This window comes from Cavia porcellus, unplaced genomic scaffold (assembly GCF_034190915.1).
Source record: "Cavia porcellus strain 051 isolate PalLab524CR breed Dunkin Hartley unplaced genomic scaffold, mCavPor4.1 scaffold_16, whole genome shotgun sequence".
NCBI classification, from domain to species: Eukaryota; Metazoa; Chordata; class Mammalia; order Rodentia; family Caviidae; genus Cavia; species Cavia porcellus.
Genome location: NW_026947499.1, coordinates 56,972,799 through 56,997,577, shown reverse-complemented (window position 1 = coordinate 56,997,577; position 24,779 = coordinate 56,972,799). Strand labels below are relative to the sequence as shown.

General features: G+C 45.9%; 1 protein-coding gene and 1 pseudogene across 6 annotated transcripts; both read left to right on the top strand.

The window, feature by feature from the left end:
* LOC100731786 (ETS-related transcription factor Elf-2-like) overlaps window positions 1-12,488 on the top strand; it is a 33,781-nt pseudogene extending 21,293 nt beyond the window's left edge.
* Window positions 12,489-14,776: 2,288 nt separating this feature from the next.
* On the top strand, window positions 14,777-23,543 carry Znf629 (zinc finger protein 629). 6 transcript variants are annotated; one of them, XM_013141734.3, is made up of 4 exons: window positions 15,158-15,383; window positions 17,797-17,903; window positions 18,058-20,439; window positions 21,876-23,543. In XM_013141734.3, the coding sequence occupies exons 2-4, from the start codon at window positions 17,831-17,833 to the stop codon at window positions 21,914-21,916; spliced, it is 2,496 nt and encodes an 831-aa protein (XP_012997188.1). In that variant the 5' UTR covers window positions 15,158-15,383; window positions 17,797-17,830; the 3' UTR covers window positions 21,917-23,543. The 6 variants fall into 6 exon arrangements, with proteins under 6 accessions (XP_012997187.1, XP_012997188.1, XP_063082909.1 ...); XM_063226839.1 differs by adding an exon at window positions 16,160-17,506 and having other exon boundaries at window positions 15,159-15,383; window positions 18,058-23,543; XM_013141733.3 differs by lacking the exon at window positions 15,158-15,383 and adding an exon at window positions 14,777-14,894 and having other exon boundaries at window positions 18,058-23,543.
* The last annotated feature ends 1,236 nt before the right edge of the window (window positions 23,544-24,779 follow it).

Genomic DNA, 24,779 nt, shown 5'->3' with positions numbered 1-24,779 from the left:
CCTTTGTTGCCCAGGATTGCCTTTGCTATTCTAGATTTTTTTTGGTTCCAGGTGAATTTTAGGATTGTTTTTCTAACTCTGTAAGATATGATATTGGAATTTTGACTGGGATTATATTTTATCTGTATAACAGTTTTGGAAGCATAATCATTTTTACAATATTGGTTTTTTCTACCCCAAAACACGGGATATTTCCCCATTTGCTAATATCCTCTTTAATCTCCAATCTTCTTTTTCAGAGTACTGTAGTTTTCAATGTAGAGGCCTATTACATCCTTTGTTAAATTAATTCCTAGGTATTTCATTTTTTTTGGATGCTATTGTAAAAGATGTCATTTCTCTGGTTTCTTTCTCAATGTTTTTACTTATGTACAGGAAAGCTATTGATTTTTGAATGTTGACTTTGTATTTGGCTACACTACTAAATTTGCTTATTAAAACTACAGTTTTTTAGTAGAGTTTTTGGGATCTATATGCAGAGTATTATGTTCATCTGCAAATAATGATAGTTTAACTTCTTTTCCTATTTATCCTTTATCCTTTTTGTTTCTTTCTCTTGTCTAATTGCTCTAGCTAAAGTTTCCAGTACTATGTTGAATAAGAGTGGAGACAGTGGACATCCTTGTCTTGTTCTTGATTTTAGAGATAATTTTCTGGTTTTTGCCCAGTTAATATGATGTTGGCTGTTGATTTTTCATATATGGCTTTTATCAGATTGAGACAAAGACCATCTATTCCAATTTCCTGTAGGGTTTTTATCATGAATGGCTGCTGGACTTTGTCAAAACTTTTTCCACATCTATTGAGATGATCATATGACTTTTGTCCTTGGCTCTGTTAATATGGTATATTACATTTATGGATTTACATATGTTGAATCATCCCTACATCCCTGGGGTGAATCCCACTTGGTCATGGTATATAATCTTGATGATTTGCTGCATTCTGTTTGCCAGTGTCTTACTGAGGATTTTTGCATCTATGTTCATGAGACAGACTGACTGTAATTCTCTTTCTAGTTGAGTCCTTCTATCTATGGTTTTGGTATCAGGGTAATTTTTGCTTCTCATAATGAATTTGGGAATATTTATTCCCTTTTGATTTCATTAAAGAGTTAGAGAAGTAATGGTGTTAGGTCTTCTCTAAATATCTTGTAGAATTCAGCAGTGAATCCATTAGGGCCTGCCTCGGCTTTTTTGTAAGTATGTTTTTAATTATATCTTCAATTTCAGTGATTGATACTGGTTTATTTAGGATTTTTATATCTTTTTTTTGTTTGTTTGTTTGGTTTTTTTTTTTTTGTCTTTTTCATTTTTATCGGTACTGGGGATCGAACTCACGACCGCCTGCTTGCAAGGCAGGTGCTTATGCCGCTGAGCTAAATCCCCAGCCCTAGGATTTTTATATCTTTTTGATTCTGCTTTGGTAATTCATATGTATCTAGGAATCTGTTCATTTCTTCTGCATTTTCCATCTTAGAATACAAGTTTTCGAAGTAGTTATAGATGATCTTCTGGATTTCTGCAATGTCTGTTGTGATTTCACCCTTTTCATTCCTAATTGTGTGGATCTGAGTCTTTTCTTTCCTTTTCTTGATAAGATTGGTTAAGGGTTTGTCAATTTTATTTAATCTTTCAAAGACCAACTCTTCAATTCATTGATTCTTTGAATTGTATTTTTTTTAGTGTTCAGGGCACTGATTTTGCTCTAATCTTTTAATTTCCTTCTTCATACAAGCTTTTGGCTTAGCCTGATTTTCTTTTTCTAGAAGTTTGAGTTTCATTATTTAAGCTGTTTATGTTCTTGCTCTGTTTTCCTGATACGGGTATTCACTGCTACAAATTTCGCTCTTAAGACTGCTTTCATTGTATCCCGTAAGTTTCAGTATGTTATGTTGTCATTATCAAATTGTAAAAACTGCCTAATTTCTTTAATTTCATCTGTGATGCATTGGTTGTTCAGTAGAGTGCTGTTTAATTTCCATGTGTTTATGAAGTTCTTGTGAGGTTTTTTGGCCATAGATTTCCAGTTTCACTGTTCTGTGGTCTGATAGTATGCACAGGATAATTTCAATTCCTTTACATTTACTTAAGCATGTTCTGTGAGCTAATATGTGGTCTATTTTGAATAATGTCCCACGTGTAGCTGAGTAGAATGTATATTCTGATGTGGGGTGCAATACTCTATAGACATCTACTAAGTCCATTTGTTCAATAGCTTGGCTCTGCTATAATGTTTCATTATTGATTTTTTTTATCTAGTTTATCTGTCTTTTTGTGACAGTGGGATATCCAGGTCTCCCAATACAATTGTATTAGGGCTTATTTGATTTTTCACACCTGTTAGTGTCTGTTATATATAGTTGAGTGCACTGGTATTTGTTGCATATATATTTATAATTATTATCTCTTCTTGGTTTGTTCCCTTTCAGAGGATATATTGACCTTCTTTATCTCTCTTAATTAGACTTGGCTTGAAATTCATTTTGCAAATAGAACAGCTCTCCTTGCTTTTTTCTGGGTTCCTATCACACGGAGTATTGTTTTCCATCCTTTGACTTTCAGTCTATGAGTTTCTTTTTGAATTACATGTGTTGTTGTATGAATCATATTGTTGGATCTTGTTCTTGATCCATTCTTCTGGTCTGTGTCTTCTGATTGGGGAATTGAGACCATTAACATTGATGATTATAACTTATCCTTGTCATGTTATTTTTCCCATTGCTGGATCCACCACCCCTTTTTTTCTCTCCCTCTAATTGTTTGCCTTGCATGGTAGGTTCCTTCTGTTGGGGCTCATGGAGCTAAAGTCCTTATTATATTTTTCTAGAATGTCCTTTGTGGAGACTTTTATAAATAAATGGATGCAACTTGAGACCATACTCATTAGTGAAATAAATAAGACACACATATGTAAACATCATATTGTCTCATTACTGTGAAAGCTGAAACAACATATGTATATGTGTATGTATACATAAACGTGTATGTATATAAAAATAGTTAAGATAAAAAAATTTAAAAAATAGTTAAGATAGCTATAAAAAATAGAATGTCCTTCAGAATATTTTGAGGTGCTGGTTTGATGGTCATAAATTTCCTCAGATAGTCTTTGTCATGGAAGTATCTTATTTCTCCATCAGTTTTGAAAGTTTTGTGGGATACATCAATCTGGGTTGAAAGTTGTTTTCCTTTAGAACTTAGAATATGTACATTAAAAAAAAGAACTTAGAATATGTTACTCCAAGCTCTCCTTAACTTGAGTTGTCTGGATTTCCTTTAGAGGTGATTTGTTTCTTTTCCCTAACAGCTTTTAAGATTCTATCGTGTTGGATTTCTGGTCTTGACTGTGGTATGTTTGGCTGTAGAATTTTTTTTACCATGGTTGATTAGAGTTTATATGCTTGGTTATCTGTGTGTCAAATTCTTTTTCTCAGCCAGGAAAGTTTTCTGCCATGACATATGTGAACATTTTTTAATGTCATTTGTGGTGTCTCCTGCATTTTCATTGACTCCAGTTATCTTAAATTATTCTTCTTCATCTCATCTAGCAGCTGCTGGATTGATTTCTCTTGGTCCCTTGCTATTTTGAGAGGGATATCAGGGATCGAACTCAGGACCTTGTGTTTGTCAGGCAGGCATTTGTGCTATATTCCCAGCCCCTCCCTTGATATTTTTGAGAAATCTTTCTTTTCCTGGTCACTAACTGCAAGCCTGTCTTCAATATCTGAGATCCTGTCCTCACATTGGCCTAATCTGCTTTGAAGACTTTCAATGGAATTTTTATTCTCCTGGATATCTGCTTGAATCTGCTTTATGGAGTCTATTTCTTTCCTATGCTGAGCTTCTATAATTTTCTTAAGCTTGTCTATTTTTTGTCTGTATTTGCCCTAGTGTCACTAAGCATGGCCTTTATCTTGGACATCACCTCTGTAGTTATCAGAGAGATCATTTATGATTTCATTTTTTCCAGAGCCTCATTCAATTGCTTTGTTGTTACCACTTCAGAGAGGTGGGTGGGGGGAGGTTGGATTGTTTCATCTCCCTCTGGATTTGTCTTTGGTGAATTGGATGTCTGGGGTTGCATTTTGTTAGTCCTTTTTTCTTTTCTTCCTTTTTTTAGTTTAATTCCTTCAAAATTGCCTATGGTAGGTTGCTTCATTGCTTTTATTAAGGACATTTAGGTGATGACCACTTCTCTGTTGGAAGTCTATTGGAAGATCTTACCTCTTCAGTTTGTTGGAGATGAGAAGTTGTTGCTTGTTTGGCCCAGTCCCTGATTCTTTGGCCCTGTGCCACAGTATTTCCTGTGACCCTTAGTCAATGTCAGTCATGGAATACCAGGACCAACAGCTGTTTGAACACTTAAGTCAATTTTGGCTATAGTGGTATCAATAGCATCAAAGACAGCCTAGAAAAGACAAACTGCACTAACCTTTAATTTGCTAACCCTAATGAACTACATTTGTGCTTATATAACAAAATCTAAAACAAACCAGAAAATTATATGCAGTAAACAAGTTCTTAATATGTCAATTTTCTCCTCCAGGATTAAAATGTAAAATAGAACAGAGAGGTGGAAGAAGAGAAAAGAGATTAAAAGTAAGGTTGGAGGACAAAGAGGATCATGGCAGTTCTGGGAAACTGGTGCGGAAGACCAAAGGAAAAGAGAGAAGGAAGAGATGTAAGGAGGTGCAGAACAGAATCACATCCACAAAGAGGGTAGGAACCACGTTCACATCCTTATAAAAACAAGATCAAACAATGAAGGAGAAAGAGAAAGAAAAAAGAAGTCCACTTCCAGGGTTCTCTCTGGTTTCACTAGTAGACAATCCATGGAGATAGAGATCTGATTCATTCGGATCTATCCCAACAAGCCAGCAGTAGCCTTTTCTTTTTCTTTTTTTTTTTTTTTTTTTTTTTGGTACTAGGGATCTAACTCACAGCCTTGTACTTGCCAGGCAGGCACTTAGGCCACTGAGCTAAATCCCTGGGCCTAAAATGTAGCCTTTTGGTGGAGAAGTGAATAATCTCAGCAAGCTTGTCCTGAGACCAGACTCATTGGGTTTACTGCCATCCAAGCCATTTCCCTGGGTCTGAGCCCAGCTGGGTGCACTAGATGGAGCAGGCTGCATTTCTGGGTTCTGAGACCAACCAGCCCATCTCCCAAAATAGCTCCCAGCCAATCACTGTCTCCCATGGGAGGACTAAGTCCTCTGCACTCACTGCCAGCTGGTGCAGTCCTTCATGTGCACTTCTCCGCTCCACTGCCTTGTCTCTCTGCAGAGGCCTCCAGGGTCATCAGCCATCACTGTCACCATGGCCCTGTGTCTTTTGGTTTGAACTGCTCTTCTCATGTGGTTTGTCCAGCCTCAGGGAGAAGTGCCACCAGCAACCTCCTTCTTTTTCATTGAAGTTTCTCTCTTCATTCTCTGTGGGCTTCAATTCATGCTTCAGATTCTTCCTGGGTCCAGGACCCACTTCCCTCCTTCTTGTCTTCCTCATGATGTTATACTGTTATATTCCAGTATCTGAATGGCAACTCTCAGAGACGTGGTTTTCTCTGCTGTTTACTGCTCCAGCATCTCCACTTCTCTCTCTCTCTCTCTCATTCTGAGACAAGGTCTCACAAAGGTGCCAACTCGCCTGAGTGGACATGAATTTGCAATCTTCCTACCTCAGCCTCCCAGAGTGCTGGGATTACAGGTGTGTGCCACCACACCCAGCAGAAAAGGACATTTTGAGAACAGCTAGTCAGAATATAAAGAAAAGCCCAGCTTTTCTGACTTAATGGTTGGTTCCTTTATATAATGTTAGCAAATAGAAAGCATAAATATGTAAAAACAAATAAAGAAAATTATCCATATAAATAACAATTAACTTTGCACCACTTTCTACTTTCACTTAGAGTTTCTATTCCGCTGACATTTAGGATGACTTGCAAAGCAAAAACAGAGTAATAAAAAACAGAAGCAAGTTATCTCCCTTTTCTGCTTTTCCTTTATGCCACCCTCATCCCTTCCAGAAGTTTTTAAAGTTTATAGAGTTTCTAAAGAGCTTCTAAACTTCCAACTCACCTGCAAAATCTTCAATGGCCACTTATTGCCACCAAAAACAGAAAAGGAAAAAAGCCAACTAGAGCCTAAATGGCATGTGTCACTCACACACAACATCCAGACTAGGAAAGCCTAGAGACAGAAGCATCTCGGTGGGGTGGAGTTTTGGCTCAGTGGCAAAGCACTTGCCCAGCATGTGCAAGGCCCTGACTTCCATCCTGGTTCTGAAGACAAACAGTACCAGAAACAAATGCCTTAGAAGTGGCCTGGTGCTGGGAGCAGAGGCTTGAAGGGAAATACAAAGTGACAACTAATAGATGAAATCTTTATTCTGGGGTGATAAAAATGTTCTAAAATCCATTATGGTGATGGTTGTACAACTATGAATATAAAACATCACTGAATTGTACACTTTAAGTAGATGAGGTATATGGTATGGATTATATCTCAATAAATTGTTACATCAAGCAATATCTTACCAGGTGGGTGTGGTGGTGCACAACTGTAATCCCAGCACTTGGAGGGCTAAGATGGGAGGATTGCTGTGAGTTTGAAGCCAGCCTGGGCTTCACAGTGAGTTCAAGGGTACCCTGCACTACATTACAAGACCCTGTAAAGGGACAGAGAGACAGAGAGACAGACAGACAGACAGACAGACAGACACACACACACACACACACACACACACACACACACACACACACAGATAGAGATATAGAGTACAAAGTGCCCCAGGGTTACCATGCAGGCGGATTGCTAGGCAGGGCACTGTCCCATGACATTAACCTGCCAAACGTACAAAAAAAAATGCACCCTGGTGACTGAGCAGTTCTTTCTTTCCATCTGGAGGGAGGACTTCACCTGAACTCAGCTTTCTGTGTTCTGATTGTTAGCTTTATTTCTCTATCCTCCTGCCGTCCTTCCCTCCAGGAACTCTGGGAGCTGCACTGGACGCAGTAGAGGGGGGGTGGTGCAGGAGCGGGAGCAGGAGCAGGAGGGGGTCAATCTTATAAGAGTACTGTGTAAACCTTACCTTGTGGCTAGGAGGCATTTCCTTCTCTTATAGCCCCATCCAGAACCTGGTGTCCAGAGCTGGAAGTTGACTTTGGCAGTCAGCACTAGGTAGGACCCATATAGACAGTTTCTTTGACTGAACAATTTCCTCTGAGCTCCAGGAGAAAGAACAAGAGCTAGGTGTCTCCTGACCCAAGCTCCAGCCCCCAGTGTCAGATTAACATTTGAAAAATGGCATTCGAAGGCTTCATGTTTGTATGGAGTCTGTGAAGTGAAACATGAAGGCTTCTGTCAGCTCCTGGCACACAGTCAATAAATATATGACTTCTTTCTCTGCCCTTTCTTTGGAAAACTACTCCCATTTGTTTTTGTTTTTGTTTTTTTTATAACTCAGGCTTTTAGCATTTTTTTTAAAATTTTTATTATTATATATTTTTTTGTCTTTTTCATTTTTATCAGTACTGGGGATCGAACTCACGACTACCTGCTTGCAGGGCACGTGCTTATGCCGCTGAGCTAAATCCCCAGCCCCCAGCTACTCCCATTTGTAATTTGCTTGGTGAATATAGTCTCATTGCTCAAGACTTGGTTTGATGCAAAATGAAAATCTTAACATTTTTAGGCTGTGTGTGTATGTACATGTGTGTGTGATGGGGATTGAACCCAGGCTCTTTAATAAGCTAGGCAAGCCTCCTACCACTGAGTCGTATTCTTGGCCCAAAGTATTGTGGGTTTTTGTTTCTCGTACTTGGGGATTAAACTCATGCAGGTTAGAAAAGCATCCTACCACTGAGCCATGTGGATCAGCACTGGGCATTGGACCTAGGACCTTTGCACTGAGTTTCATACCCAGCCATTTTTTAAAATTTTTTGAGACAGAGTCTCACTAAATCTCAAAGTTTCCCAGGCTGGGTTTGAACTTGTGATCCTCCTGCCTCAGCATCCCAGTGTGTTGGGGTTACAGGCACGTGCCACAATGCCCCACTGATTTATATATTTGTAATCTTTAATGTAGGGAATTAAAAGATGCTAGAAAAAATTGCTAAAAAGGTGTTGAGGGTTGGCATTTTACTATTTGGCACATAACTCAGAAACTAAATAAGCTGACAGCTCACTTTGGGTCCTGTCCAACATCCCTTGTTAGTCCCCCAGTGTTTTCCTTCCACTTGTTTGTTTTAACCAGGCCCTAGGTTGTGAAATCCAGACTTCATACATACTAGGCAAGTTTTCTACCACTGGTACAGGCATAGTGATGATGCCTGTAAGTGATGATCCCAGCACTCAAGAGGCTGAAGCAGGAAGATTGCTGTGAGTCTGAGGCTAGCCTGGGCTACAAAGTGAGCTCAAGGCCAAGTTGAATTACATAATGAAACCCTATCTCAAAAAGATCAAAGAAAAAAAGAGAAGATTTTTTTTTTTTTGTCTTTTTCTTTTTTATCGGTACCGGGGATCAAACTCACGACTGCCTGCTTGCAAGGCAGGCACTTATACCACTGAGCTAAATCCCCAGCCCCAAGAGAAGATTTTCTAACACTGAGCTACATCCCCAGTCCCAGTGTTTCATTTATTTATTTATTTTCAACCTTTTCTTTTTTTTTTTTAAGACAGGGTCTCCTTATGTAGTTCAGACTAGTTTTGAACTCACCATATAGCCCTCAAACTTGTGGTGATCCTCCTGCTTCAGCCTTCCAAGTGCTGAGATTACAGACATATACCACCACATCCAGCGTCAATCTTTTTTTTTTATTGGAATATTTTAAATATATATAATAATGTGTTCATCATAAGGAATTTGTACCTATACAGGATACATCTTAATTATTTTTTTCCATTCCCCTCCCCTCCCTTTAACCTCTCTTCCCCTCCTTATTTGCAAAAGCGTTGTTTCCATTTTTTTCTTCTTTTTCTTGTCCCTTCCTTTTTCTCCCCCCCCTCCCCTCCTCACCACCTCTTCCTCCCCTTCTCCTCCTCCTTGTTCTCCTTCTTATTTGAACATTTTTTTTTCCATTTTCCAATATCTGTTACAAATTTTGGTCCTTTTTCATGTGGTTTCTCACACCAAAGAAACAATGCTGCTTTTTTTGTTTTTTAGGAGGGGGTACCAGGAATCTAATCCAGGAACTCACTGCTGAGCTATATCCATAGCCCCTAACAATACAGTATTTAAACATGTGTGTCTGATTTATTTCACTTAAGACAATAGTCTCAAGGTTCATTTATTTTCTTAGAAATATCTCAGGCTTACCCTATTTATTTTCTTAGAAATATCTCAGGCTTACCCTTTATGGCAGAGTAGTATTGCACTGTATTTAAAAAAAAAAATCTTCCAGGTGTGCTGGCACACTCCTGTAATCCCAGCACTCAGGAGGCTGAGGCAGGAGGATCATTGCAAGTTTGACACCAGCGTGGGCTACAAAATGAGCCCAAGGCTAGTCTGAACTGAATAGTGAGACCTGTCTCAAAAAGTCAAAAATTTTTTAAAAAGTCAAAAATTTAAAAAAAAAATTTTTTTAAACCTCACACCTTCTTATTTTTTTTTTCAACCACACATCTTCTTTATTCATTTACCAATTGATGGGCATTTAGGTTTTTTAGGTTTTTTCCAAGATTTAGCTTTTACAAACTGTCCAGCCCTGATGTTTTAAAGGAGCACTGGCCCCTGGCATCAGCCTGTGTGAATTTGAAATCCTGGTTGTGCTGTTTCTCTGCAGCCACAAGAAGCCCCTCAGGCCTGGAAGTCATCTTCCTACAAGCAAAGTGGAGGCCCAGCACTGATCACAGGCTGGTGGCAAGGCCTCACTGGGAAGCACTTGCCACAAGCTTGCTCAAGAATGCCTGTCAAGGGGCTGGGGATTTAGCTCAGTGGTATAAGTGCCTGCCTTGCAAACAGGAAGTCGAGAGTTCGATCCCTGATACCAATAAAAAGAAAAAAGACAAAAAAAAAAAAAAAAAAGAATGCCTGTCAGAACCAGCGCTCCTGAGACCAGGCCATGGTGGGGCTCAGGCAGCTTATTCTTCCACTCTCTTGGTATGCACCCCCTGAGAGGGACAGGAGAAGAACCATTGGCTCCAGTGAGTCTACCGGACGCAGGCTTAAAATCAAACACCCTTCCCCATCCCGTTCTCCACCCCGCCCCCCAGCTACTGGGGAGAGATGTCTCAGCATCTCTTGGGAGGATGACCACAGGCAGTATAGCAAATATGGGGGATTTCCTTCTATCTTCTGTTTGAAGGTGAATGTTGTTTTCACTGTTTTGTTTTGTTATGTTTCTTTTGTTCTCTTCAGTATTCTCTGTTTTTGGTTTGATTTGGCTATACCTAATTGACTGGACAACTATTGTGAAGTTAACGAGATATACCATAGTACCTATTACTACTATCCCAGTATCCTACTGTGAAATTCTGTACCAATTTCACTGCATTGTCTCAACTGGTTTTGTTCTTGTGCTGTTGCATTTTTATACTTTCAAAATAAAAAATTAAAAAAAAAAAAAAGAATGCCTCAGTGTCTCCTATTGTCCTGACACTGGAATTCAGAATCAGAATCAGGTTGGAATTTTGCTCACAAGTTACAGGATAAGGCTGGGTCCTAAGAAGTGGCCTTTACTGAATCCTGAGCAGAATTCCCAGGTGAGGGTCTATGACGCGCTCCCAACCCTCTGGACTGAGTAAGGTCTCTGAGGACTTTGGCGCTGCCTCTTCACTCTCTCCTACTGAGTCTTGGTGGTGATGGCGGGGGCACTACTTCTGGCTGTGGGACTCAATGGTGCAGATGTGTGTGTGTGACTATGGCATTTACTCAGAGGACATTATATTTACCCAAGATATTCTATTTATTCTTTTAAAATTTTCCTCTTTTTAAACATTTGCTGGGGATGGAAACAAGTAGGCAAGTATTCTGACACTTAGCGACCTCCCCAATCTGACATTACATTTATTATGTTACATTAGATTTTACCGCAAGACTTTGATTTAGGTAGACATGGAAATCCAGAGCAGGGAGAGGTGAAAGGGAGGGAGGTGTGGCTGAGCAGAGCCACCTTCCCCAGGGACTGCAATGGTGCCACAGAGCAGAACTGATTCTGAGCTTGCTGGATGGAATTCACTCCTTGTCTAAACAAATAATTTTTGTTTCCAATTTTTTTGTTTTTTTGTCTTTTTCGTTTTTACCGGTACCAGGGATCGAACTCACTGACTGCTTGCTTGCAAGGCAGGTGCTTATGCTGCTGAGCTAAATCCCTAGCCCCAAATAATTTTTTTTTTTTAACCATAAGAACATTTGATACCAGGGCTTGGGCACTGATCCTGTACTGAAGGCACATATGAAAAGGTAAAGCAGGCTGGGGATTTAGCTCTGTGGCATAAGTGCCTGCCTGGCAAGTGTGAGGTTGTGAGTTAAATCCTGGATACAAAAAAAAAATCCAGCACCTACTATCCCTATGGGTCCTAGGATTGCAGTTTACTTAGTTTGTGGCAATGAAGTTGAAAGATGATGGCTGTAGGACTGCAAAGACTAGTTGCAGGCGGGGGATGAAGATTAAAAGTATGGTAAAGTGGGGACCATGAAAGCGGCTGAATGTGGGATTATAGATTACAATGTCGGTGTCTGGGAGGCTGAGGCAGGAGGACCTGAAAGTTGAACCCAGCCTAGGCAATGCAACGATTTAAAGAGACCGTCTCAAAACTTAAAAATAAAAAAAGGTTAAGAGTGTAGCTCAGTGTGAAGGCCCTACGTTCAATTCCCAGTACGTTTTTCTTTTCTTTTTTTTTTTTTTTTTTTCCTTTTTGGTACCAGCGATCGAACTCACAACCTCACGCTTGCCAGGCAGGCACTTATGCCTGCTGAGCTAAAAATGCCCAGCCCTAATTCCTAATACTTTTTATTTTATTTTACTTTTTGTATTTTGGAGACAGGGTCTCACTATGCAGTTCAGGTTGTCCTTGAACTCACTATTAACTGAGTTTGTGCTCTTTCCCCCGCGGGAGGAAGACGGGCCAGCCAGTTCATTTGCAGTCTGCTTAGTCCAGAGAAGCTGGCCTAGGCCGTCGGATCCCCGGCATGTCTGTGGGCTGCATTCCGAATTGAGATTTCGGGCAGGCGAGTCTATTCCGCAGCCTGTGTAGACTCGGCGCCTGCGACACGGGGACTCAGCGTCTTGTTCGCGAGCGGGACGCATAGGGGTCGCGGGGGCCGAGAGAACCCTGTCCAGCTCCTCGCCAAAGCCCTCCCTTGTCCGCGCCGCCGCCCTAGCACTATGGGCTCCGCGTTGTCCCGGTCCGGGCCCAGGTGGGCGAAAACCCAGCAGGGAAGACCAGGAGCGCTCAGCTCCCGCCCGGTGCGCGCAGTAGGAAGAGCGCGCCGCCGCCGCACGCCGGTGGCCGCTCTAAGAGCCGCACCCGCGTCTCCGTGGAATCCTAACCCGTTCCGCCCCGGCCAAAACCGCTCTAGCAGCCGCACCCGCGGTTCCGTGGAACCTCACCATTCCGCATGGCTGACGTTGAATAGATTGATTGGGACTGGAATTTTTGAGCTCTGTTTTTCAAGGCTGGTTATTTTCCAGGTTGGTCTTAGTTGGGGGGAAACATTGGTATGACTATGTTCATGGGTGTTTGGCGGTTTGTCACTAGGATTACGATTTGCATTTCCCTAATGATTTGTGACGTTGAACGTCTTTTCATCCGCTTGTTGGACACCTACATATCTTCTCTGGAGAAATGTTCATTCACAGCACAGCCCTGGCCTCCCTTAGGAGCTAGACACCCAAAGTGTTCCTGGAGGATGTCCCGGCCAAACAGGGCTACCCTGCCCTTCCCAACACCTCTCTTCAACTCTGGAGTACAATGAAGGGAGAATGGAGGGATGCCTTGGTCCCAGATGCACCTGAACCCATTTGAGCAGCAGAATCACAGTTAGGAGCTGTAGTAGCTCCGAAGTCAGCCTACAGTCACTAATAAGCTATGTGCAACTGACTTATTCTCTGTATGCTTGGGATACTAGTGATGTTGGTATCATGAGTGGTCACTGATGGTTCAAGAAGTCATTACAGGCAAATACTTGGAGTACTCCTGGAACACAGCAATTACTTGATAGAGGTGACGATACAGAAAATATCACCCTCATATAGCTTATTTGGGGGACACAGCCTAAGCACTACTGGCAGTTAAAAGGGTGTCAGAACATCAGTAGTGAAGGCTAGCTAGGCATAGTGGCACACACTGTAACCCCAGCACCAGGAAGCTAAGAAAAAAGGGCAAAAGTTTGAGCCTAACCTGCCAAACCTGGCCAGCTGAACAACTTAGCAAGAACCTCTCTCAAAATAACAATTTAAAAAGGGGTTGGCAATGTAGCTCAGCATGAAGTCTGCTGGGTTCAGTCCCCAGTACACACACACAGAGAGAACAAAAGTGAAGAGCATTGATTTAGTGAAACCACCTCTCCCCCTCAGAGCTGAGGACACTATAGGGAGTGGCAGGGACTCCCATGGGAAGTCATTGCCCCTGTAAAGAAGGAAACTGCTGTTCTCAGCCAGTTTTTAACATATGAACTTTTTCTTTTTTAAAGATGGGGTCTCAATAATATTTTCCCCAGCCCTGTCTCACATTCCTGGGCTCACCTGAACCTCCAACCTTGTGAAATAGCTAGGACATAGGCACATGCCACTGTACCCACTTTTACATACTGATTTTTAAGTATAGCAGTTAATTCAGTTGAAAGGGTAAGCAAACAAAAACTATCCACTCTAAGCCTTCAGGGTGCAGCTTGCCTGTAGCTTCACCATCCTGGGACCAGGTCAGGCTTCTGCAGGTTGCTCAGCAAATTAAGCACCTTCCACATGCCAGTCACTGCTGCAGGTACTAGAGACACACAATGACTACAAGAGACAAAGTCTCTGCCCAGGCTGAAATGACATTAGCACTTCTGTATGCCCTTTGGGGGAGATAAGCCATGGGAAACCCATAAGATGAGAGGACTGGAAGGGGAAGGTCCTGAGGAGGGAGAGAAGACCTGCTGGCACAGGGCACCAGAGACCACCTGCAGATATACCTGGAGAGCAAGCAGAAGGGCAAGTGGGCAAAAGGAACAGTGCTGAGAAAGAAGCAGAGACAGGGCCTCGCGCTGGCCAGGTCCCTTTTCCTGACTCTGAACCTCAGATGCCAATTCAAAGGAAATATAATTTTTCACAATTTCTGACATTTGGTTTTTCTCACTCCTAGCTTCCATATATCCCTGGACAGATGGCCCTTCCTGCATTCTGGGATTCCTCTGTGTCTATAACTAATACACACACACACACACACACACACACACACACACACCTTAATTCTTATTCAACTCCCAGGTCTTCCTATCCCTATCTTTACCAAAGAATATTGCCTTAAGTATACTGCCTAGCTACTCATACCTTGGCTTTCTCATCTGTAAAATAGGGCCACAGGCAGGAAATTATAGCTCAGTGTTGTAAGCACCTGCCTGGCAAGTGTAAGGTCCTGAGTTTGATTCCCAGTACAAAACAATTGCAAAAAAAAAAGGTCACAGTGAAAGGTGAAGGGAAATGACACCAAGGCTGTAAAACTTGGGAACCCACTGGTTTCTTTTCACTACCACAGGACAGTTTCCTCCTGTAAGGCGAGCTAACTGAGAAAGACAGGCCAAAGAGCTGCCTGTTACAAATCCTTCTTGGCCCAGTGCCCTCTCTGCCCCAACTCCTGTTGCCAGGATTTATTTCACTTCAGTTCCTTTAGGTCTGCAGCAGGTTGCCTCGGCTTTGCCCTGCAGCCTCAGCCCCATTCTAGATGGAACCCAGGCATCCGAGTCCATTCCAGGGTGAGTCCAAACAAAGGCTGGCCCCAGGGAACCAGCAGCCGCCAAATCTGAGGGGTTAGCTAGTGAGGCTGGCGGAGCCCGTGTGAGATAGGAAACAGCCAGAAGTCCAGAGACCCTCGCTGGCCCCGAGTTCCCTAACATGGGCCTCTTGCCAGCTCACACAGAAGACAGTAAGAAGGGGGCGTCATCTCCCTGTCCTTCACCTCCCTGTCCGGCTGTCCACCTCCCCCCCAGGCTGTGGAAGGCAAAGGGTTAAATCCCATAGAGCTGATGCTCTGACTCCAGGCTAGAGGGGCCCGGGAAGCTGGGGTCACTTCCTGCTCCGTCCCAGTCACCCTGAACTGGTCCCCGGGTCCTCAGCCTGGAATCACCCCTTCTGAAGGACCCCGGAGTCCTGGGCATCCAGCCCACCCCCCGAAGCAGGGCATTCAAAGGGTTAAGTCTCCAGGGGCTGAACTCCGCTTTCCGGCTTTTCCAGACCCCAGAGCCGTGAGTCGGGGCCGCCTGGGTTCCCGGGGAGGAGGTTGGCCTGGAGGGCCCGGGACGCCGCCGCTGGGAACAATGGGGCCGCGAGGGGGGTGGGCAGGGGCAGCGGGCCGAGGATTCTGGGAGGAGCGGGGGTCTGGCGGGGGAGGGGCGGCGTGGGCATGCCGGGAAGGGGCCGGGGCGGCGAGACGTGATCCGGGTCTGGACAGGCGGGGAACCCGGGCGCCGGGTGGGGGTGGGCTGTGGAGCAGGGGCTCGGCCCTGGAGGCCGGAAGGGTCTGGGTGCGGCTGGAGCGTGAGTTGGGGTCTGGCCTGGTGTGGGCGCTGTGTGTGCGCGTGGAGGGGGCGCATTCCCGCTACCTCCACGTCAGGGTCACCCTTACCGCTCCCCACCTCTCCGAGAGACCGTCTTCCCCTTCCGTCGCTCTGCATTGGGGCGTCCCGAGGTGAGGTCTGTGGCCGGTGTTCTGGGGCCTAGGTTGGCTTTAGGCACTTGTGCCTCCCTTGGTCTTCCCGATTCCGTGTCGGCCTTCGTTTTAACCCTTTCCTTTCTACTCTGGACCACTGAGTTTACATAGCCCAGATAATCCGGGTGCAGAAGCTCTTACCTGTCGCCAGCAAAAACAGCCTGGCACCTTTGATCCTTCGGCCAGGCAGGGGTCCCTGCTTATGTCTACTGAAAGACACAGGGGATTCTCAGAGCCTAACAGCTGCAGAGGTGAAGAAATTAATTTGCTTCTTAAAATCTAACTTCGTTCTCTCCTACTGCTCTTTGACAGGCTTCGGCTGGCACTTGCTCCATCTCAGTTTACCTCTCAGCTGCCTCCTCCTGAGATCTTGCCATGTCTCCTTTACACCAAGTTCCCGTGCACTGGGTACCCAGGCCCCTCCCAGGGATTCCCTTTTGGTGGAAATGTGGGAAGGCCTTGTTTGGTTCCTGTGGCCCTGTTCCCTCATTGTGGGATCAATGCATCATTTTAGGACTGGCAGCAGTATTTTCTTCAGGAGGCTCATGTTGAACTCTGGTTTCTCTGCTACCATCTCGTCACAAACTAATCTTTTTTAGGGTTGGTACTGGGGGTCGAACTCATGACCTCACACTTACCAGGCAGGTGCTTAGCTACTGAGTTATATTCCCAGCCCACAAACTAATCTTTAAAGGCAGATAGACCAAAGGTTTCCAGAAACAAAGGGCATCTAGCTCATTCATTCAACTTTCAGTCATTCAACAAAATATTTATGGAGCACCTATTATTATAGGCCTGTGATACAGCATCAACAAAATGGAATAAAAGGACTAGAGATGAGGCCCAAGATGGGACTGGAACTGGAAGTCTTAGAAGAATGAGATTTTTCTTGAGCTCATACAAACAGATCACTAAAGCTAGTCACAGGTTCCAACCCCTCCTTTTATAGCCAAAGAAATTCTGGTCCCAGGAATTTTTCCAACCCATTCTCACGGCCAGCAGGATCTGTCAGTGTTCTTCACTACTGGCCTCCTGCCAGCAGCCCACAAGTATGAGTCTCACATGACTTCCAAGGTCACCTCATGCTCTGAGAGAGAGCCAAGCTAAACTGCATTTGTGGGCTTAGTTCCACCACTTCCCAGTCTGGGACTTCGAGAAGTGTCTCCCACACTGATTTACTATTTTGTAATGTGTCTCCCACATCGATTTACTAATCTGTAAAATGGACAACCTGATTTCCACGTGTCCTCATTGGGTTGTGGGAGGACAGAGTGAGACAGGAACACACCTGGCAGCGACCTTATCCCTGGAGATATTTTCCTTTATTTCTCTCCCTCCAGGCTCCTGCAGAAGCCCTTGTCTTTAAACTGCCCCTCCTCCACCACAGGTCGAACCCTCTTTCTGTTCTTAGAAATGGGAAAGTATCCTGGTCCTTCTGGAGAGCTCCTATCCCCTCTTGGAAACTGGGGTTTTTTGTTTTTATTTTGGTTTTTGTTTTGTTTTGTTTTTAAACTCTGTCAGCCTCAATTCTCTCTAGGGCGCATAGGGGTAAAAGTTTATTGCAATTAGTTGCCCCATTAAGGAAAATTGGAGTTTAATGAGCTTCCTCTGATTTGCAAAATAACAGGTTTCCCAGCCTCTGGGCATCAGAAGTGTAAGGTGAGAACATACCTCCCCTGTGGATGTCAGTTAGTTCTCCAGCCCCCAGTCTGGTTCAAAGGGTTATGACTGATGAGTTTTTAATTGCTCTCTTTAAGTTCACTTGCCTAGTTGTGATCTTGGAGCAGGAATCGGGCCTGCAGGGAGGAGGGGGGCACAGTGAGGATCTGTGCCCAGAAAAAGGAGGTTGTTGGATATGAAGTTCACTGAGCAGGAGTAAGGGAGAAATGAGGTTCAGGGGAGTAGAGAAAACCATAGTTTCCATTGTGTGCCACTCTCTCCCCTCCCAGGGTCCTCGGATCCCTTCTGGTCCTGAGCTCTGGGATGGAGCCTGAAACAGCACTTTGGGGCCCGGATCTGGAGGGTCCTGAAGAGACCACAAATGATGCTTCTGGAGGTGAGGGCACAAGAAGGGACTATGGTCCAAACGAGACAGTGGCCCCTGCTCAGGGAGGGGCCCAGACTCTGGGGGAAACCCAGGGGAGGGAAGAGAGACCAGACCCCATGTTCTGAAAGGAGATGGGGGCTAGAGACTCCCTTTCTGTCTGTAGGTGCTGAAAGTGGGAACGAAGCGGAGAGCCCTCAGGAGGAGAGTTCTGGGGAGGAGATCATCTTGGGAGACCCAGCTCAGAGTCCAGAGCCCAAGGACACATCTGAGACACCCCCAGAGAGCCCTTCCCAGGACCCCTCAGCCTCTCAGGAACCCCCAGTCCCACTGGATCCCTCCAACCCCTCAGACCACCAGACTCCAGCTCCTGAGGTAGTCCCTGCCCCATCTGACTGGACCAAGGCCTGTGAGGCCAATTGGCAGTGGGGGACCCTTCCCACCTGGAACAACCCCCCAGTGGTCCCTGCTAATGAGCCCAGCCTGCGGGAACTGGTGCAGGGTCGCCCTGCAGGGGCTGAGAAGCCCTACATCTGCAATGAGTGTGGCAAGAGCTTCAGCCAGTGGTCCAAGCTGCTGCGACACCAGCGCATCCACACAGGTGAACGACCCAACACCTGCTCAGAGTGCGGCAAGAGCTTCACACAGAGTTCACATCTGGTACAGCACCAACGCACACACACGGGTGAAAAGCCCTACAAGTGCCCTGACTGTGGCAAGTGCTTCAGCTGGAGCTCCAACTTGGTACAGCACCAGCGCACACACACGGGTGAGAAGCCCTACAAGTGCACCGAGTGTGAGAAGGCCTTCACCCAGAGCACCAACCTCATCAAGCACCAGCGGTCCCATACAGGCGAGAAACCCTACAAATGCAGCGAGTGCCGGCGGGCCTTCTACCGCAGCTCAGACCTCATCCAGCACCAGGCCACACACACAGGTGAGAAACCCTACAAGTGCCCTGAGTGTGGCAAGCGCTTCGGCCAGAACCACAATCTCCTTAAGCACCAGAAGATCCATGCTGGTGAGAAGCCCTACCGATGCACTGAATGTGGCAAGAGCTTCATCCAGAGCTCAGAGCTGACCCAGCACCAGCGCACGCACACGGGTGAGAAACCCTATGAATGCCTTGAGTGTGGCAAGAGCTTTGGCCACAGCTCCACACTCATCAAGCACCAGCGCACCCACCTGCGTGAGGACCCCTTCAAGTGCCCTGTGTGTGGCAAGACCTTCACCTTGAGTGCCACACTGCTGCGGCATCAGCGAACGCACACAGGTGAGCGGCCCTACAAATGCCCTGAGTGTGGTAAGAGCTTCAGCGTCAGCTCCAACCTCATCAACCACCAGCGCATCCACCGCGGTGAACGGCCCTACATCTGTGCCGACTGTGGCAAGAGCTTCATCATGAGCTCCACGCTCATCCGCCACCAGCGCATCCACACGGGCGAGAAGCCGTACAAGTGCTCTGACTGCGGCAAGAGCTTCATCCGTAGCTCGCACCTCATCCAGCACCGGCGCACACACACTGGCGAGAAGCCCTACAAGTGCCCAGAGTGTGGCAAGAGCTTCAGCCAGAGCTCCAACCTCATCACACACGTGCGCACGCACATGGACGAGAACCTCTTTGTGTGCTCTGACTGCGGGAAGGCCTTCTTGGAGGCTCATGAGCTGGAGCAGCATCGGGTGATTCACGAGAGAGGCAAGACCCCTGCCCGCAGAGCTCAAGGTGACTCCATGCTCGGGCTTGGGGATCCCACCTTGCTAACCCCACCACCTGGAGCCAAACCCCATAAGTGTCTGGTCTGTGGCAAGGGCTTCAATGATGAGGGGATCTTCATGCAGCACCAGAGGATCCACATTGGAGAAAATCCCTACAAAAATGCCGATGGTCACATCACACACCCGGCTCCCAAACCTCCTCAGCTTCGATCACCAAGGCTCCTTTTTGGAGGGAATTCCTACCCAGGTGCTGCAGAGGGCAAAGCTGACCACCCAGGCCAGTCCCTTAAGATGGCAGAGGGTCAGGAGGGCTTCAGCCAGAGGCTGGGGCTGCTCTCCTCCAAGTCCTACATTTGCTCCCACTGCGGAGAAAGTTTCCTGGATCGTGCTGTGCTTCTCCAACATCAGCTCACCCATGGCAATGAAAAGCCTTTTCTCTTTCCTGATTGTAGGACTGGGACAGGGGAGGGGGCAGGGGCAAGAGCAGGCCCCAGTCCTTTCCTAACTGGAAAACCCTTTAAATGCCCTGAATGCAAAAAAAGCTTTGGTCTTAGCTCTGAGCTACTACAGCACCAAAAAGTCCATGCAGGCAGGAAATCCCAGAAGAGTCCTGAGCTGGGGAAGGGGTCTGAGTTGGGAAAGAGCTCTTCTGTTCTTCTGGAGCACCTCAGGAGCCCTCTGGGGGCCAGACCCTACAGCTGCTCCGATTGCAAGGCCTCTTTCCCTGATCGGCTGGCTCTCATGCAGCACCAGGAAACACACACCCAAGAAAAGTCCCTCAAATCTGGGGACACCCTGCCGGAACCAGCCACCCTGTCCACAAGCCAGGAAGGTAAGGGAGAGGCCTCCAGCCCCACAGGAAGCAGCAGCCACAGAGAAGGGGAAAGCCCCAAAACCCCCTCAGAAGAAAAGCTCTATTTGTGCCCTGAGTGTGGAGACAGCTTCCCAGAAGTCGCAGCCCTCCTTCTCCACAGAAGCTGCCATCCTGGTGTTTCCTTGTGAAATGAGTCTGGAGACCAGGGACCTCTCTTTCCTGAGAGGAACACTGGATTCCCCTAAAAATCATGTGGAGAGAGGAAGACAACCCTGTAGAGAAGTGAAAGATGAACGCGGGGAAGTGTTTTTTACATCAGTCATGAGAAACCCTTTACAATTATTGGTGGGAATCACTTATAAGGCAGTAGAAAAAAACTGTTGAGTTAGAAACCCTATAAATATATAGGACAAAAAAGCCCTTTAAGTCTGTAGCAGAAAAACCCTATCAACCATAGTGGATAAAAGCCCTATTAATTGTAGGAAGAGGTCTCAGTAAGTCTGTAAGCAACCCCATAACACTGTATCAAAATCCTTGTTAAACTCATCAAAATTCTAGAGGATCAGGAAGGTCAGGGAGTACAACATGGCCTTGAATCAGGAGGACAACCCTCAAAAAGTGTCGGAAACACACCTAACACACTTGTCCCACAGTGCCCTCTTCTGCGCGAGTGTGGGAGGGAATCCCCCTCCCAGCACTGACAGATGGTTATACTGAGGAAAATTCTCAGCTGAAGAATAGTGTGGGAACAGGTGAAATGGAAAAGGAAGAAAACAGAAGGAAAGTAATTGACGAGTCTTTGAACCCACAGAATAGAGACTAGGAATAGAAAAATTCCAGCTGCACTGGAGCAGGGGGGGAGGGCTCCATGGGACACGAGGCCAATCTTAGAACTGTATGTGAGGGAATAGACCCATGAAATTCATTATTACCAAAAGCCCAAAAATAAGGAAAAAAACAAATTATGTCAAACCTTTTTAAAGGCTGAAGTTTGGGGTGGATTTTTTTCTTTAAACTTTAAGAATACTGAGAAACCATCACAATAATTAGGAGGGATTTCTGTTAGATTTGCTTGGAAGAAAGCAGACTAAGGTGGAAAAACTGTTCCAGTGGAACCCAGTAAACTCCAGGCCAGTTTCTCCCCTTTCTGGGACCTTGTTAAACTGCAAGTATAAGCAGATCCAGCTCAGGCCAACAGGCAGGACCCTTCTGTCTCCAGCCTAGCTAGAGACATCTATTCTTAGAGGCCTCCAGGGTCGGAGGGGGCCTCTGCCACATTCTCAGGTCTCATGGTCAGGTTTTTTCCTAAAATCTAACTGCCACAAGTCTTGCCGCTGTGGCAGTCCATTTCCTCAAATTCTATCCTCAGTGAAGAGGGAGAACTGCTGCTAGTCAACCTCCAAAGAATAAATTCCTTCAGAGACTCATGGCTTGTGTGTGGTTGTCCTCCCTAGACTTCTCTGAACGAGAGTCATCTGTGGCCATGGCAAGATGACAGGATACAAACCTTGGATTAGACAGCAACATGCTTTCAACCTCAGCCTTTCCTGTGCACTGGACCACAGGTCTCTGAAGAGTCCACAGAAGCCTCACCACCTTCCTCATGCTGGTATCTGGAACTCGGAGTTGGGATGACCAGCCTGATCATGGCCTTGGAAAGGGACAGATTCAAGGGCTCCTTTCTCCTTAGCCAGAAATCTTCTGAGGGAAGCGGAAGGATGGGAGATGCTCTCCTGCCAGGCCCATCTCACATGACACACAGACACACCTTTCATAAACTCGGCCAGACCTGCTCATATGAGGGGTTGTCTGACAAGAGAGACAGTTACTCTAAAATGACTGAAGAGAGGGAATCATCTCCCACCAGGATCCCCACCAACCCTGGAGACCCTTGAAGATGCAGAGGCATCTGTTCACTGCTGGGTCAGAAAGAAAGTGCTCCCTGACTCAATGCTAGCACCAGTGACAGACGGGTTTTGAAGTAGAACTGAGATGCCAAGTGAGATGGCCCTTCAGGAGTTGTGTAAGAGAGACAGGTGACCTGGATTCCTGCAAAGCTATAGAAGAGACCTCGAATTCCATGGCCTAACAGTTCAGAATGTGAAAACTTCACTCTTCATCTATCCTTCACCCAAAGGTATAACTGAGATTTAAAAGGTTCCAAATCTAGAACATTGAGGGAGAAATGTTCTGGCCTCCTGGGGAGAAGAAAAATGCAGGCCTTTGTGATTGTGGGGATAGCCTTGTTAACATCCACTTGAAGCCCTACACCACCCAAGTGCCAGCTAGGAAAGCACCCCTGAGGCAGGGAGCCTGGCTATGAATCTCTAGTGATAAGAAGTGTCAGCAGAATGTCCCTGTAAGATGAGATAAGCCCTCCCAGTCTAAGCTGATTTGTCTCCCTCTAAGATGGTAGTAGAAACTAAGATGTAGAGACAAACCCCTTGTAATACTAGAAGCAGGTTCCCTCAGATAACAAGCCTTAGAAGCTGTCCCCAGAAAAGTGCTGGGGAGCATCTTTTGGAGCTCAGAGGTCAGTCTTGTGGAGGTGGTCAGTATAGTTGAGGCTACCTGTAGCCTATTGAGGACTAGGGTGTAGCATACATAGTAGGATGCTCGCATGTTGGGGGGATGGGTGAGGACTACGAGTCTTGGCTCTGGTACTGAATGCAGGCACTTGCCCACCAGTATGACGTGTGGACAGTATAATATAATTGGAACCTCTCATCCAACTCCACACCAGCCAGAGCCCTCCCCAGTAGAGGAGCTTGACAACCAGGGATGAGTCGTCACTGGTGAAACGGGAGGGAAGTAAATGATCTTATCTTAGGGTGAAACTTGAAACTCCTGTGGCTATGGAGGTCAGATGGGAACTGGAAAGGACTGGGCATGAATCCAGAAAGGGGGGCACTTGAAACCACAACCAAGAGGTTGGGTTCCATGACCCTGCCCAGGGGGAACAGCTTCCATAAGCCTTTGCTCCTATGAGGAAAGCCCTACTCACCTGACTTGTCCCTGTGGTGTGAAAAGGCCCCACTTGTGTTGTGTATCAATAACAGTGTTGTACCACTGGTGGTCATGTTGATTAGTTGAAGAGAATAAAGGGAATAAGATTTCCCAGATGTTTTTATCTTCTTGTTCATCCTAGAGCAGCCTCTAAGAGCCAAGACCCACAAGTCATCTCAGTGCAGCCTGGTCCCACACTTTTCCCCACAATCATGCCCAAGGCTCTATGGGATAAACAGAGGGGTTTATGAAATTTTACAACATATACCCCAGAAGGACACAGCTCTTGTCAGTACCTGGCTTTGACATCAGCCACAATGGGCTGGTTGCTGGGTGACTGACTGGTATTTGACAGGGACACCTGATCCCCAGCTATGCAGCCCCAGGGAGCCAGAGGGAAGCCTCTGGCCAATCATCCACACCTTCCGAAGGGTGCCACAGCTTCTAATATGTTCCAGAAACTGGCAGCTGCCTCTCCTAATTCCTATGGATACTAATCCCTGAGATGGATGGAGCCCTGATTTACCTCATTCCGAGTTAGTCCACTGGCTCCCATCATGTGGAAACACTGAGGCTCTGGGAAATAGACACTTGCCCAAAAACCACAGCAGAAGTTTAAGCAGGCTATGTACCAGCCCAGCCTCTCCTCTCCATGGTGTGACTTGCCTGGGCCCCTTGGGGGCAGTTCCAAGTGATCCCCATGCCCAGCCTGCTTCCATGTTACATCTCTCAAGCCTGCTATGGTTCCTAAGTAGCTGTTGGAGGTTAACTTTTGCTAGCCTGTCACCTGCTTCTGTCCTCATAGGGGACTCTTGCCCTAGGCAACAAGGTGACTCTCAGAGCCAGACCCCAGTACAGGCTGTCTCTCCATTCTGGGGTTCTGGGCACATGGGAGGATGGATTTGCCCTTCATAGGGAAATAATGAAAGTTTCTCCACATTCCTGGGGTTTCAAGCCCTGTGAACACTGAGGTACAATAGTGTGCTAAAGGAGTCCTCAGTAAGGTGAGGGAGATATAGGGGGAAAGCAGGCAGTGCAGTCTGGCTCAGAGGTGATGGTGCCTGCCATAGCAGAGAGCCAGGTAACTCAGGAGTCACCTAAAGGATGACCATCTCAGGAACTGGGAATTGTGTCCAGAGGCCAGGAGTGGGTGGGGGGTAGGGGGCACAAACAGATGAGTGTAAGAATAGATAAGGGAAGTAAGGCAAAAATTTTTTTTTTCACGAAGTGAGGTGTCTTGTTTGAGAAGCTTAAGGAAGAGGTGCTGTTGGTGGGATTGAGTGTGACATACTTTCCCGTCGTATAGAAAAAAAAAATTTTTTTGTACCAGGTATCAACCTCAGGCTTGCCAG

Excerpts from the sequence above, each read along its gene's own strand:
- Znf629 (XM_013141733.3), top strand. The coding sequence starts at position 17,831 with ATGGAGCCTGAAACAGCACTTTGGGGCCCGGATCTGGAGGGTCCTGAA. Across the intron at positions 17,904-18,057 it reads CACAAATGATGCTTCTGGAG|GTGCTGAAAGTGGGAACGAA; the intron begins GTGAGGGCACAA and ends TTCTGTCTGTAG.